The sequence below is a fragment of the Octopus bimaculoides genome, chromosome 2 (genome assembly GCF_046866305.1).
Source record: "Octopus bimaculoides isolate indiv1 chromosome 2, ASM4686630v1, whole genome shotgun sequence".
In the NCBI taxonomy this organism is placed as follows: Eukaryota; Metazoa; Mollusca; class Cephalopoda; order Octopoda; family Octopodidae; genus Octopus; species Octopus bimaculoides.
This window is the reverse complement of record NC_142929.1, coordinates 164,953,067-164,968,911: the sequence shown is the minus strand read 5'-3', so window position 1 is coordinate 164,968,911 and position 15,845 is coordinate 164,953,067. Positions and strand designations below refer to the sequence as shown.

General features: G+C 33.1%; 1 protein-coding gene across 8 annotated transcripts in view; it reads right to left on the bottom strand.

The window, feature by feature from the left end:
• Positions 1–15,845, bottom strand: part of LOC106869811 (bromodomain-containing protein 3) — a 96,437-nt gene continuing 80,592 nt past the window's right edge. For 4 of the 8 annotated variants that reach the window (XM_052965696.2, XM_052965699.2, XM_052965700.2 and 1 more), the window contains 6 exons: positions 14,679–14,738; positions 14,260–14,339; positions 13,700–13,840; positions 12,830–12,915; positions 10,907–11,066; positions 1–5,810 (listed from right to left, as the gene is read on the bottom strand). In XM_052965696.2, the coding sequence (XP_052821656.1) occupies positions 5,745–5,810; positions 10,907–11,066; positions 12,830–12,915; positions 13,700–13,840; positions 14,260–14,339; positions 14,679–14,738 (593 nt within the window). In that variant the 3' untranslated portion in view covers positions 1–5,744. The remainder of the gene's footprint in view (positions 5,811–10,906; positions 11,067–12,829; positions 12,916–13,699; positions 13,841–14,259; positions 14,340–14,678; positions 14,739–15,845) is intronic. The other 4 variants (XM_052965697.2, XM_089348039.1, XM_089348040.1 and 1 more) reach the window with 1 other exon arrangement.

Sequence of the window (15,845 nt, the reverse complement as noted above, 5' to 3'; positions counted from 1 at the left end):
TTAAGTATTTGAGACTTTATTGCATACATAGTGGACAGGTTGATGAAACAGATTAACAATGTGAAAGAACAACAGTTGGTGTAAAAGTAGTCACCACAGTATTATTCACTGAAAATAGGAGAGGTGAAAAGGAGATGAGGGTATACAATAATGGATTGATTATTGAGTTTTTACTAGTTGTAACCGAAATATTTAGTGAGATGTGAACACTGACACTGGAGGAGTTTCTAACAAAATATTGGCTATAAAAATGACTTCAGAATGTATTTAAGGTAAGAAAATTATAAACAAAATATAAATTAGAAAAGGAAGGAAAACATTACAAACATATAAGTGGATGATAGAATTTCAGCTAAACACCAATATTGTTACCTTGGAGTGTGTTCTTTAGGGACCTAAAATATTACTTGAAGGAAACAACAATGCCAAGTTGACATTGAATCCTATTAATGATCATATATATATATATATATACATACATACACACACACACACATGCGCGCATATATATACATACGTACACACACACACACTATTCCATATTTATATACACACTATCACTCAACCCATTCAATGCAAAAGATAAATGAAATTAAAAATTTAAATATATTGAGCAGCAATGTATTAGATAACTAAAAGATTAGCAATGAAGTTAAGAGCAATCCCATATCTAGTTAGTTGAGAAGAAAACTGAAGCATGATAAATTGCTGTTTGATTTGCTTTCCCAACTTTATATATTTTACATTTAAAGTTGAGAAATCCAAAAAAAAATTATGAGTACTATATAATAGTAGGCCACCAAAACTGCAACAGCAAAAGTAAGGGGAAAAACATTGCTAAATGAGATTATTTCTTTTTGCCTAGTTGAATGTAATGCGATTTTATTATTGTATTAAATAACTGATGAAAATTACTTCATTATCACTATACATGTGAACTGGGAAATGTTAATTCTACAGGTCTAGTGAAACTGCCACAAGCAGAAGTATGTCAATGCCTACAGGTCATTTATAATATACATCAAGTTACTTTCCTCATAGAGGCAACAACTAACCCAAGTTTACACCTGTCATGACAATAAGAAAATAGGTTATATTTGAGAGACAAACAAATAAAATCTAGCAAACATGCCTGAAAAAAAAAAAAGAGAGAGAGAGAGAGAGAGAGAGATTTCAATTGGTGCTCCTGTTTATGTGAAATGTTAACTTGAAATGAAATAATTGTAAACATTGAAATGGAGAGAAACAAAAAACATTGCATCAGATAATCTGCTCCAAGTCCAATTTACATCATGAGGAGCTAAGGCCATGTTTAACTATATTTAAAAAATATATAAAATAAAGTACCTACCGTTTACCAAAATGTGTATGTAGTAGTGATTGAAAGTGACACGAATCAAGGGTGGGGAATTATAAATATACAAGGGGCAACAAAATATCTCCAAGCAGCTTCAAATGGAACATTACAGAGAGACAAGTGATTATGTAACAGCTACATAGAGAGAAGGACACTTGTTAGCTGTTGATAAACCTACAATACTTTGACTTGTTGATGCAATCATACAATTATCAAGTGACATTCCCCAATCTACAATTAAAGTGCTGGCATGGAGACATCTTTCCAGAATTAATCTTAATACAAAATGACTAATATTTAGTGATTTCAGGATAAGCAAGAATCTAATGCAAGAAGGATACTAATGAAGAGAGAATAGGAGAGGGAGAGGGAACTGTACAAGATAAACCAAGTATAATTAATACTTCAGATTAAGTACTGTTTAATTAATATTGGTTTTTAACATGTGACATAAAACTACATTAAAAAATAAATAAAAGGTGGTGGCAGATAGTTGAAAGAGCAAATTACTGCAAGAAAAAAAAAAAAAAAAGGTTGAGTAAGCTTCTACATGATTATCAACAAAGTAAAACAGCTTTCTCATTGTACATAGTACAATACTAGCTGTAATATGTAAAGCTTTGCTTAACTAGCAGATAAAGTGCTACTGAACTAACACTTTTCCCACTTAATATTTTATACAAATGTTGCGCTATAGGAGAACACATCAAGTATGTAAAACCAATACCCACAGCTAGAGAATATTTTTACATTCAAAGGTAATACACACATCTGAATCGGTGTTTGGAGATTTATCTATTAAAATTTGATATTTTTTCCAGATCTTCATTTTAATTCTGAAAGTCTATTATTTCCAACAGCACCCTAACCCACTTCTTCCATATGAAATCTGTGTATGGGAATGTGTGTAAAATGCAGTTTAATCATGTAACAACCTGCATCAGGTGGATTAGAGATACACCATTGTTGGCAGGTTGAGGTAAGTAATAATGTTAAGAAGCAGATTTGATGACAACAAATATCTGTCTACCAAAGATATTCTAAATTGTAAGTTTTGAATATCTGACAAAGAAAAAGTCTGTTAAAGATATTTTAGTCATATCTAGAGGCACATTATGAGAGATAAAGAAAGAGAAAAGGGAGAAATTTTGCCAGTTAACTATTCTAGTTACAATCATTACCATCATTGTCCTCTAACTACTACCACCACTATTGCTGCTGTAATATGCTGAAAGTAGCAGCTGAAAGTGAGAGATAACAACAGTAAAACTATGAGAGGTAAAACAATGCGTACAACAATTACTACTATTAACAATATCAACTGGATATTTTAGTGACAGCAGCTATCATCACTGGTGTATCTAGGTTGTGTGAATAATCCAATTGCCATTATATGTATGATTTTAATAGCATGAAGCATAAGGTTTAGCAATAAGACTTTCTGCTACAGTAGAATTAGCAAACAGAGGCAAATTAACTTAGTAAAAGAGAATGTGTAATACAATAGCTTAAAACAATATTTAGTATTTGAATAAGAAACTGAATGAAAAACTGGACCTTTCCTATTGATAAATATTTATAGTCAAACAGAAAAATATCAGAAATTCCAAGAAATAGTTTTTCAATTAACACAAAGTAAGCAAGGAAGTAAATTAGTAGATATCTGAGCTACCTTTTCAAAACTGATTCATTCTTATCTAATATATAACCTAAGGAATATTTCATTTATTAAAATGAATCTCAATTATACAAATGGTTTTTTTGTTGTTGTTGCTGCTTTTGTTTGTTTAATGAATTCAATAACAGAAACATTGCTTAAAAATAAAATTTGAAACTAGAGATACTGGAGAACTATGTATAAAACTAAACACTAAATTACATGGTCAACTAGACAAATACAATCAATACTGGTACAAATGAATGATCTCTAAACTGTTACTCTACATTCAATGGAGAGAGAGAGAGAGAGAGAAAATGAGACGAGTTTCCTAATAAAAATGTTATTAGGCATCATGCTGAATAGATTCCCTCCAACCCACAAACTAAGAAATTAATAAACATTTAAGTAATTTTAAAAGATCATTCTTGAGTTTTTTTTTAATCATTAACCTCCTCCCAACCCCAAACTGCAATGCACAGATACACATGATTTCATTTATATGATGGTAGCAAAATTTAAGAGAGAGGGAAGTTTTGTTTAAATAAACTGAATGATTGCAATAAAAATATAAAAAGTCCTAGCATTAAAGGAACATGTTTAAATATTAAAAATAAAAGATTTGTTACCTGAAGAAATCATGTAAACTAAAAGAAAAAGCCAGCAAGTTTTCTGTACACAACACACAATCTCTCTGTGTCTGGTTATAATATACAAGTGCACAACAGAGAGAGAGAGAGAGAGAGAGAGATAGAGAGAGAAAGAGAGAGGCTAACAAATTATATATTGTTTTCAGAGAAAAAAAAAAGGAGAGAAGAAAAGCTACACTGCTTTTTTCTCCAATTGTCTTTTTTCAGATTTTATTAGGATTTTTATTGACTTTTTTTTTACAAGAAATTAATGGGGTTTTTTTCCAGTAAATTTTTGTTTATTTTTTTTTTTTCTAATGACAGGTTTCAATTATTTTTCTGATAACTGTAAAAGTTCCAAATATTACCAGTGTGTGTTAGAGCAGTGGCAGCAGCCTGGCTACAAGTACTGAACATATACATATATAAATATATATACATATATCACAACAATGGCATGTACATGCATATCTAATCATACATACACACATTAACTGTACAAGAAAGGTATAGTGATTGGAGGATCAAGAAATGAGCAATGACAATGTACAGTGAGGTCTAGTAGTAGTAGTAGTAGTAGTAGTAATAGTAGTATAGTTATAGTTGAAATCCACACCCATATCATGAGTAAAGTCTTAATGGTGTTACACTTGCATGCTCAAATACACCCACAAGCAGGGAAATAATATTAATAATGATGATGATGGATGATGATGAATGATGATAATAATAATAATAATGATAATAATAATAACAACAAAACAAAACGAGTGGGATTAAAACAAATCCAGTAAATGTAAGCTGCATGGGAATGGTACATCAAAGTCATGCTAATCAAGACTAGCCTCATCACCACACATTATTATTATTGTCACTGTTTGTCATAATTCTAAGAGCAACATGACCTTGCTTCATGACTGCAATGTTAATAGCGCGCGCACACACACACACACACACAGAGTATCAATTACATGCGTTTCTGGGAATACAGTAGCATTGTGTTGACGGTAATCCTGGCAATCAGGGGGAAAACAAAATATAGCAGTGGACAAGACACCAAAGAAAATTACAAAAGAAATAAATTGATAGCAATGAGAAAGGGTAGGGGGGATCAGTCGTAGACATCCATTTTACAGATTACTGACAATGTTTCCCAACTTGTAACATAGAAAAAAGAAGAAAAAAAATGCAGATGTCTTCTCAAGCAAACTGAGATCATGTTTGGGTTGGTGTGCCAGTGAGCATGCCTGTGTGTATACATACTCACATTAATTTAATAGTTTTTCTACTGCCTTTTTATAATAACTGTCAACAACAGCAATATCTACAACCACAAAGGTAGTGGTGGTGACGATGATGATGATGATGATGATGATGATGATGATGATGGTAGTGGCGATGAAGATGATGATGACAATGGCAATGGCGGTGGTGTGTGTGTGACAGCACCAAATGGTACGAGACAAGGAATGAAACACAAAAGCTGAAGTGTTTATGTTGTAAATAGGCAGTAGGAAGGTTAAAGTAGATTGTTGGAATAAATTATTACCAAACAACAAACAATGAAGAATGAAGAGAAACAGCAATGGCTCTCCTTCCTACCTAAATAGAAATAAAAAATAAAAATTAGTATAGCCTTGTTTCAAAACATCTTCTAGTGTTGGTAGTAAATGGTGTTTATGGTCATTTCAATTGTCAAGCAGCACTTGCTGTCCTTCACTAGAAATATTTGTTGTTTGGTTTAGATTAGATTTTCATTATTATTGTCATCTCCATGATAATAGCAGACATTGCCACAAAAATTCTAGGTGGCTTTTCCCCCTGAGTGGTCAATACAAGCCAAGTGTCCAAGAAGTCGCCAGTCAGCCAAACTTGAAATGAAGAGGGATAATAATGAGAGCGGCAACAGTGGCAGTAGTCTGCTGCTGTAGACAGTTTGACAAGAACTAAGACCACTAATACCATATACAATCACAGAATCAGGCACACACACATACACACACACACATTCACACAATCTCAGTGTATATGGAGGCAGTGGTAGCAGAAAACAACAGCAGACAAACTTAAGTCGTTGGATGACTAACAGCCATATTTCATCTCAGAGCATGCCTTCAAATGATGCCATTAAGTCACTCTGTTCATTCAAATCAATCTGGTTTGCCGTCTGAAAAGAGAAAACAAAAAGCACCATTAAATTTAGCCGAGAATTTTTTCTATTATTGATAATACGGAAATAATATTCGAACAAAATATTCTTCAATTTCAAGATTTTCAAACATTAACTATTCTTCTGAGTTATGCAAGCATCACTATATATATATATATATATATATATATATATATATATATATATATATATATATATATATATATATATATATATATATATACATATATATATATATACATATATATATATATACATATATATATATATATATATATACATATATATATATATATATATATACATATATATATATATATATATATATATATATATATATATATATATATATATATACATATATATATATATACATATATATATATACATATATATATATACATATATATATATACATATATATATATACATATATATATATACATATATATATATACATATATATATATACATATATATATATATATATATATATATATACATATATATATATATATATATATATATATATATACATATATATATACATATATACATATATATATATATATATATATATATATATATATATATACATATATATACATATATATATATACATATATATATATATATATATATATATATATATATATATACATATATATACATATATATATATACATATATATATATACATATATACATATATACATATACATATATATATATACATATATACATATATACATATACATATATACATATATATATATACATATATATATATATACATATATATATATACATATATATATATACATATATATATATACATATATATATATACATATATATATATACATATATATATATACATATATATATATACATATATATATATACATATATATATATACATATATATATATACATATATATATATACATATATATATATACATATATATATATACATATATATATATATATATACATATATATATACATATATATATATATACATATATATATATACATATATATACATATATATATACATATATATATATACATATATATACATATATATACATATATATACATATATATACATATATATATATATATATATATATACATATATATATATATATATATATACATATATATATATATATATATATATATATATATATATATATATATATATACATATACATATATATATATATATATATATATATATATATCATCATTTAATGTCCGTTTACCATGCTGACAATGATCGGACAGTTTCACAAGAGCTGGTAAGGCCAGGAGCCACCCCAGGTTCTATAGTCTGTTTTGGCTTGGTTTGTACAGTGGGATGGCCTCCCAAATATCAACCACTTTACAGAGTGTGCCGAATGCTTTTTATGTGGCACCACTGCTCTTCATGGGTAAATAATACCAAGGTGATTTTAAGATATCAATTCTGTTCTTTTGTGGAAGGCAGGTTGTCTTGTATAGCAGTGCACCATAGAACTTTGGTCCTTTGTTATTTTTTTAAGGCTCAGCATTGTGAGGTCAGCTTTCAATACTAGTTCGTTTGCATGTCCTCTGCATTCAGGACCCATATCTCACTACCATGTAGCATTGTAGCCCATACAGGCATCATACAACCTTCTTTTTACTAAGAGAGAGAGAGAGACACACACACACACCTTTTGGGGTCAAACATAGGTAAAAGGTCTCCAAACTTCCTCCATCCTATTCTTATTCTACCAATTACACTTTCAATACATCCTCCTCCACTGCTAATTAGGTCACCTAGGTAACAAAAATTACTACTTCCAAAAAGCCCCTGGGACATTTGAGGAAATCAGTTTCCCACATATCTGTAGTCTTTATGGTTCCAGTACATCTTTCACAAACAAACACTACTTTCTCTTTTAACCGTCCTACTATTCCACTGCACCTCATGTGTCTATAGTTTGCACTGGGTACACTATATATATATATATCAACATCATCATCATCATCGTTTAACGTCCGCTTTCCATGCTAGCATGGGTTGGACGATTTGACTGAGGACTGGTGAAACCGGATGGCAACACCAGGCTCCAATCTAATTTGGCAGAGTTTCTACAGCTGGATGCCCTTCCTAACGCCAACCACTCAGAGAGTGTAGTGGGTGCTTTTACGTGTCACCCGCACGAAAACGGCCACGCTCGAAATGGTGTCTTTTATGTGCCAGCTGCACAAGCCAGTCCAGGGGCACTGGCAACGATCTCACTTGAAAATCCTACAGGAGCCAGTCAGGCGGTACTGGCAACGGCCACGCTCAAAATGGTGCATCTCATGTGCCACCCGCACAAGAGCCAGTCCAGGGGCACTGGCAACGATCCTACTTGGCTTGCCGGATCTTCTCACGCACAGCACATTTCCAAAGGTCTCGGTCAGTAGTCATCGCCTCGGTGAGGCCCAATGTACGAAGGTCTTGCCTCACTACCTCAGCCCAGGTCTTCCTGGGCCTACCTCTTCCACGGGTTCCCTCAACTGTTAGGGTGTGGCACTTTTTCACGCAGCTATCCTCATCCATTCTCACCACATGTCCATACCAGCGCAATCGTCTCTCTTGCACACCACAACTGATGCTTCTAATGTTCAGCTTTTCTCTCAAGATACTTACACTCTGACAGGTATTCACATTGACATTACACATCCAACGGAGCATACTGGCTTCATTCCTTGCGAGCTTACGTATGTCCTCAGCAGTTACAGCCCATGTTTCACTGCCATGTAGCATGGCTGTTCGTATGCATGCGTCATACAGTCTGCCTTTTACTCTGAGTGAGAGTCCCTTTGTCGCCAGCAGGGGTAAGAGCTCTCTAAACTTTGCCCAGGCTATTCTTATTCTAGCAGCTACACTTTCAGCGCACCCACCCCCACTACTAACTTGGTCGCCCAGATAGCGGAAGCCATCGACTACCTCTAGTTTTTCACCCTGGAATGAGATAGAAGTTGTTTCCTGTTTATTTACAGTCTTTATTGCACCTGAACATCTGCCACAAACAAAAACTAACTTGCTAGTTAACCTGCCTTTGATGTTGCTGCACCTCTTATGTGTCCATAGATTGCACCGGGTACATCTTATAGAGTTACTACCTACTCCTTTTCTACATACTGAGCAGGGCCATCTACCTGAAGGGGTTTGTGTTTTATCTACCTTCCTACTTATTAGGATTTTGGTTTTAGCTGGGTTGACTCTAAGGCCCTTCAATTCTAGACCTTGCTTCCACACCTGAAACTTCTCCTCTAGTTCTGATAGTGACTCCGCAATTAGGGCAAGGTCATCAGCATAGAGGAGCTCCCAGGGGCAACCTGTCTTGAACTCCTCTGTGATTGCCTGGAGGACTATGATAAATAAGAGGGGGCTGAGGACGGAACCTTGGTGGACCCCTACCTCTACCCGGAATTCATTGCTGTACTCATTTCCAACCCTCACCTTACTGGCAGCATCTCTGTACATGGCTCGCACAGCTCTCACTAACCATTCTTCTATCCCAAGTTTCCTCATTGACCACCAGATAAGGGATCGGGGGACCCTGTCAAAGGCTTTCTCCATGTCAACGAAAGCCAGGTACAGAGGTTTATCCTTAGCTAGGTATTTCTCCTGCAGCTGTCTCACTAGAAATAAGGCATCAGTAGTGCTTTTACCTGGCACGAACCCAAACTGCATCTCATCTAAATTGATTCGCTCCCTAATTAGTTGGGCTATGACCCTCTCTGTAACTTTCATAACCTGATCTAACAGCTTGATGCCTCTGTAATTATTTGTATCTAAAGCGTCACCTTTACCTTTGTAGCAGTTGACTATGACGCTGCTACACCAGTCATTGGGTATGACTCCTTCGTGTATCACCTGGTTCGTAATACGGGTGACTAGGCTATAGCCAACACTGCCAGATATTTTGAGCATCTCTGCAGTGATTCCTGATGGGCCGGGGGCTTTCCCGGTCTTCATACTCTTAATTGCTTTATCTACCCCGGTACTATCAACTCGGATAGCTGGTCCCTCTATTGGGTCGACATACGGCAGGCTCTCTTCCTCCCATTCATTCTCTTTATTAAGCAATCTATCGTAGTGGCATCTCCAGACCTCTTTCTTTGCATCCTCATTTAGTGCAAGCGTACCATCATCCATGCGAACACATTTCTCTCCTACAACATCACTATTCTCTCTCCTACACTGTTTTGCAACACGAAATACCTCATATATATATATCTCGTTGCTATAATGCGAAAGTTTTCTTAGTCCAAAACGTTGCTTTCTCAGTCTTCATAGCCTTAATAATAAACATGAAAATTTGCTGTTGTTTGACCGTAAGGATACCCTCATAATCAAAAGCATTCCAGCCGTGACTATCTTGTCTTTGTAGGCCACACTGATTGTAACTAGAGATTCAAATGCATCTCAAAGACTAAACCTTTTCTTTAAGTCAAATACTACTCCAGTTGCTGGCCATCTGCAAAGCATTCTATATAGTACTGCTCATATATCTAAAATTATGCTGCATTCAAGTAACAAATTTTAGAATTTTGTAGGGCTAGAAAAGGTGATGGGTACTGTCTCTTAGGTTGAAATTTCCAAAACTTGAAAAGAGAATATGACAGAGGAAGAATAACATTAAATGGTCAATGGCATGAGTAGAAAGCATGCCAACAAAGACAATGGAGCTTGATGCAGTTCTCTGGCTCTTGGTTCTTTAACCATCTAACCCTGTCAGCATGGAAAACAATGATAAATAGTTTGCCTTCATACTAGCTGGAGTTATTACAAGTAAGTGCAAACTGATAAATAACAGCTAAAGTGCTTTAAATGTTCATATTTACAAGGCTTCATCAGAACTTGTATAGATAGGAATACATTAATACTAAACTATATAGAAATATTTACATAAATACTATTTTTTCATGTTGAACAAACATTTTACAATAGTTTATAAATTCCTTATCAGAAAACCAGTTGCGCAATATATTATTCAATTATGAAATAAAGCATGTCCAAAACCAAAAACCCAAACAAAGGCAACAAATCAAATATTTTACCGCTTCTCGTCGTCGCCTCTCCTGTTCTTTTAATCTTTCTCTTTCTTTCTGAGCATGCATTCGACTCATTTCTAGTTCCTGCAATCTTACAGTTTCTTCATGCTGAGCCAAAGCTTGTGCCTTTCGAACTTGTTCAAAAGCTTCTTCTTCTTCACGTTCTCTGCAAGATAAATATTTTATACATGAACTCATCTAGATAAGACAAAGATTGCAAAGCATAAAATACATTACCATCACTAAAATATACAATTGTGAAACAGACAGACCAAAGATAATGCTTCAACAAATATTTACATAACAGAAATCACATTTTGAGAAAGTAATTTGCCTTGTTTGCATGTAAATTAAGGCAGTTTCATTTTTTCAAACCCACCCTGTCTGACAAGAATACTGAACTATAAAGAATGGTGAAATTTCTTTTGGAAGCTAATGAAAATAATTTTTGAAATAGTTAACAAAGTTAAATAGTTTGAAATAGTTAACAAAGAATTCTATAATGTATAAGAAATAAGATCAGAAATACATTAGCAACAACAATTATAATCAGATCACAAATTGATATTTAGCAACATTCAAATGACTGTCAGTGTCTACAATATGAAAAATGTAACTCTTATGAGTTATAATTACTTTGTCACTCACTGGGCAAGGCCTGATTACCAACCTCAATCTACACACATTTAAATGACAGTGTTTGACACCAGAAAAACCAGGCATATATTCCCCCACCCAAAAAAAAAAACTTCAAGACTTTAGACTTTAACACTTATATTTTGGTGGAAGGCTGTTATTCTCTAAGACAGATTTTCTTTTTGGTGCAGTATGTTGCAATAGCTTCAGAAGCTGTAGCTGAGATTCAGCTAATGAGAAAATCTTTGTAATTGCATATAATGTAGCAGTCATAAAATTTACATCTTTCATACTTGTCACTTGAAGGACTGTGGAGTGGATAGCAAAATAGAACTTAAAAGTTAACACACAAATCGTATACTACAGTAACAAACTAAAATCAGTTTGTGAACATCATTGAAAGAAACCTGGCCCTAAAATGCAAAAATGCAGTATCTGATAACAACAGCATCACTGTGATTTTATTTTCTATAAATTAATACTAAGAAATGCCACCAGTAACCACTTCATCCAAAAACAAAAATAAATGGTATCGTCTAGAAACATTAACAACCAAAAAACTTTGTTCAAATTTAAGGACCAATAAGGAAATACTAAATATAAAACTAAGCAATTTATAAACAGTTGTGTCTATTAACACAACTTGCTTGAGCTCCAAATAGCTGATTCTAGGTAGGAAAGATTGATCAAAGTGTTTGGTACAGAGTTTGAGGTAATGGAAAGAGGACATAGGTGAATTAAGTATGGACAGGAGTGGTGATGGTAGACAACTTGCAAGTTTAGATGAGCAAGAACAATTATAGTTGTAGCAGCAAAAAACAGCTCTAATCAGCATAAATGCAGATGTAGCGAAGTTTCAAAATGGCCTTTTCTCAGAAGCCGTTCTGAATGTTGATGTGAACACACACTTTGTATAAGGTCAGTAACTGTTTTTGACTTTATTTATGTCAGGCACAGTGCACCAAGACAATAATGGCATACAAAAAAAAATCATTAAGGAGTAAAGAAAGAGAGAGAGAGAGACTGTCAAGTACAAATTGTGAAAACACTTGCTCCCTCCAATAACTGCAAATGTACAAATTTACTGACTTATCCAGCCTTAAAAAAAAAAACAACAACAATAAATAAACCTAAAGACTATGTAATAAGGATAAATAATATAATCTTAGTGTGGGATATTTAATCACTATTCCACTTTGCCTGTTATATATTTGTTTGAAATGGGAACATTGCATTAGATTTAAAAAGCTGAAGTCACAATAATCTAGAGATATTAGCAATAAATTTCTTCACCTTTGACGTTCCCATTCCATGCGTTTCCACTCTCGGTCAACTTTTTCCTGTCGACGTTGTTCTTCTTGCTCTTTTAATACTCGATCCTGAAGATAAAATTGGTAACTGATAACCTTCATTGGTTCAAATTAGATAACAGTGAACTTGTAAGGGTTATTTATATACAGCACAAAGGTATCTTTAATTCATTATTGCTGCAGCACAAGAATTCCTGCTGTTCAATATAGGCTCTGTTCTTAACTTGTATGGAAGCAATAAATCAATTGTGGAGGAAGAAAATTGGTATACATGATTTGATGAAATGAATTTCACACTTAAGGCATTTCCATCGCACTTTGGGCCATTTAAGGAGAGGAGTAAAGTGTGGTTGACTGACATACCAACAATCCTACATGGATTGTTGGTATGTCAGTCAAATTAGCCAACTTTGGAAATAACATATCTTTAAAAGAACCCAAGACTAAAGAGTTCAATGAGCTCTTTAAAAGCAATAGCTCATTTTGAGTGTGACAAATAACATATGAATTGCTGTTCTATCAAGGTACAACCATTGTCAATCTGAATTACATATAGACTACAGACACAGCAACTGTCACTTCATAATGTAAAATGGGCTCACTTGTTTTTCTTTATTCAATGCTTCAGATATTTCACAAGTGTAATATAAAATAACAAATTATCATTATTCAGAGAACTTTACAAAAACAAAAAAAAAAACAGCAGTTTGCTTGAATACTGTATTATCAAAGTTAGTATTTTCTGGATAAACAGTTATACTATCAAATAAGTAAACATTTAAAAAAATGAATGATATATTACAAATACTCATTTTATAAAGGGAAAAATAAAACTGTTTCAAGGTAAACGAACCCTTTCTTCTTTCTCTTTAGCTTGTCTACGGAAAACTTCAAAACATTCCATAGCTGGGGTCTTTCTCACTGTACTGCCACTTGTATTACTATTTTTACCTAAACTTGACCATGATACAGCATTATTCAGCCTGATGTCTTGCTGCAAAAAAAACAACAAATTCTTTTTATAGTATTACCAAAAATAAAAGTTAAAACATTATTTAATCGCAAGAAATGTGTAAAAACGGTCATCATCATATCCATTAAAATTTTTAGCAGTTAATTCGCAATCATTATCACTGTTCTAGGCAGATGTGATCGTGTTGTACATGAAGTAAGCCATCACTCTTCTTAACCATGGGTCATCTAATATGTGAACCCAATACCCCAAGATCTGTCCTATTTCTTTCAATTCATAGTCTCCATACCATATGTAGGTTGTCGTGGCTAACATTACAAAGTCAATAGAGAAATAACTCATTTTTATCTAACTTCTACATCCAATGTCTTTGTCTCAATACCAGCAAACATACTGACCACAAAACATACTGAGATTATTTTAAAGCCTTTAGTTCATACCTTAGCATTTCCCTTTTTTGTCTTATTATCTTTTTTATTGTCAACCAGAGAACCTATACCAAATGACAGACCAGATCCAGCTGGAAAAAAAGAAAAAGAAAAAAAGAGAAAAGAAAATTAAGCTCAAAGAAACTACACAACAAAGAAGATCTACTCACTTTTTGGATAACAATGTATTAAAACAATTATTCCTGAAAACCTGTTTGAACAGGTACACAAAAATTCATACCAAGGGGCGAAAGATAACTGAATCCAATTATAAAATACTAATTGTAGTTTGTCAAATATTCAATAAATATTCTTTAGCAAAATTTTTTTCTGTCTATCAAGGAAATATATGTTTTTCCAGTGACCATTTTGTAGAAGCACAATCAAGTGGCAACATTCAAGACAAAAATGGATAGCCCATCATTTCATACCTTTTCCAACATTTACAATTTTGCTGACATCCCAATTAGATTTTCTTTGTTGTCTCTCAGCTAAAAGAAATTGTCAAAAAACATGGAGTGAAAAGAGACAGCAGTGTGCATTGAGCAAGGCAACAAAAAAGAAGAGAGGATGATAAGAGTGACGAAGAGAAACGCAATAAGCAGGCAAATGGAAGCAAGGATAAAACAAGAAGTGATGTAATCAGACAATAAATACACAAAAAGTACTAAACATGCATTTAAAATCAAACCATGCATTAAAAGATGTGGACGAGAGAAAGTGAGAGATGTTGGTATATGGTAATATTTACATTTCCCTCAAACTTTATAGTTTTAGCTCTTTCATAACTATATTTCTACTGAAATACAGTGCCTACGAGTTGAAATTAGTCGTGAAAAGTAATGATAAAGTTCTTATATATAATTATGATGGTTTTAATTTAAATATATGACCATCAGAAAATGGGAGGTTTTGTATCACAGAATGAGAAGTAGTCAATACAGCACAGCAAAGTCTGAAAGCTTGCAATGAAGACAGCTTCACGCACAGTCTAGCTATTTCAAATTGGTGTATTGGCCAGTGGTGTTGATTGTGACCCAACATTTAGCGTTTGACATATTACACAAAGAGAACCTGTGTGACACTCCAGGAGGGAATAATTTAAATTTTAAAAAATAATCACCAAGTAGTATACCTCCTGTGTACTGTTAAATTTTATTCTACAATTTACCACCACCAATAATCAATGGTTAATTATTCCTTGTCTGGTGTATAAATGCTATTCCCCATAAATGCTATTAGCCACATTTCACATAAAAAACTGCAATGAGAAACCTCAAAGCTTGAAGCTCAAATATTGAAGATGGAGCATTAATCTATTAAGTTCAGATTTATCAATTAAGAAAGCTAAGCTGCCAAATAGTTTTACAATAAAATAATAATCATAAACAGCACACCCACCACCACCACCACCACCACCAATGGTGCAAATTGGCTCCCGAAACAACCTATTTCTAAATAAAAGTAGAAAATATTAAAAGGATACCAAAAGCATTTTTGACAACAATCAGTGGCAAGATTTGGTGAAATGAAATTTTCTACACAACATTTATACCTGGAAGCTTTTGCTAGTCTTGATTACTAAAATTATAACACAG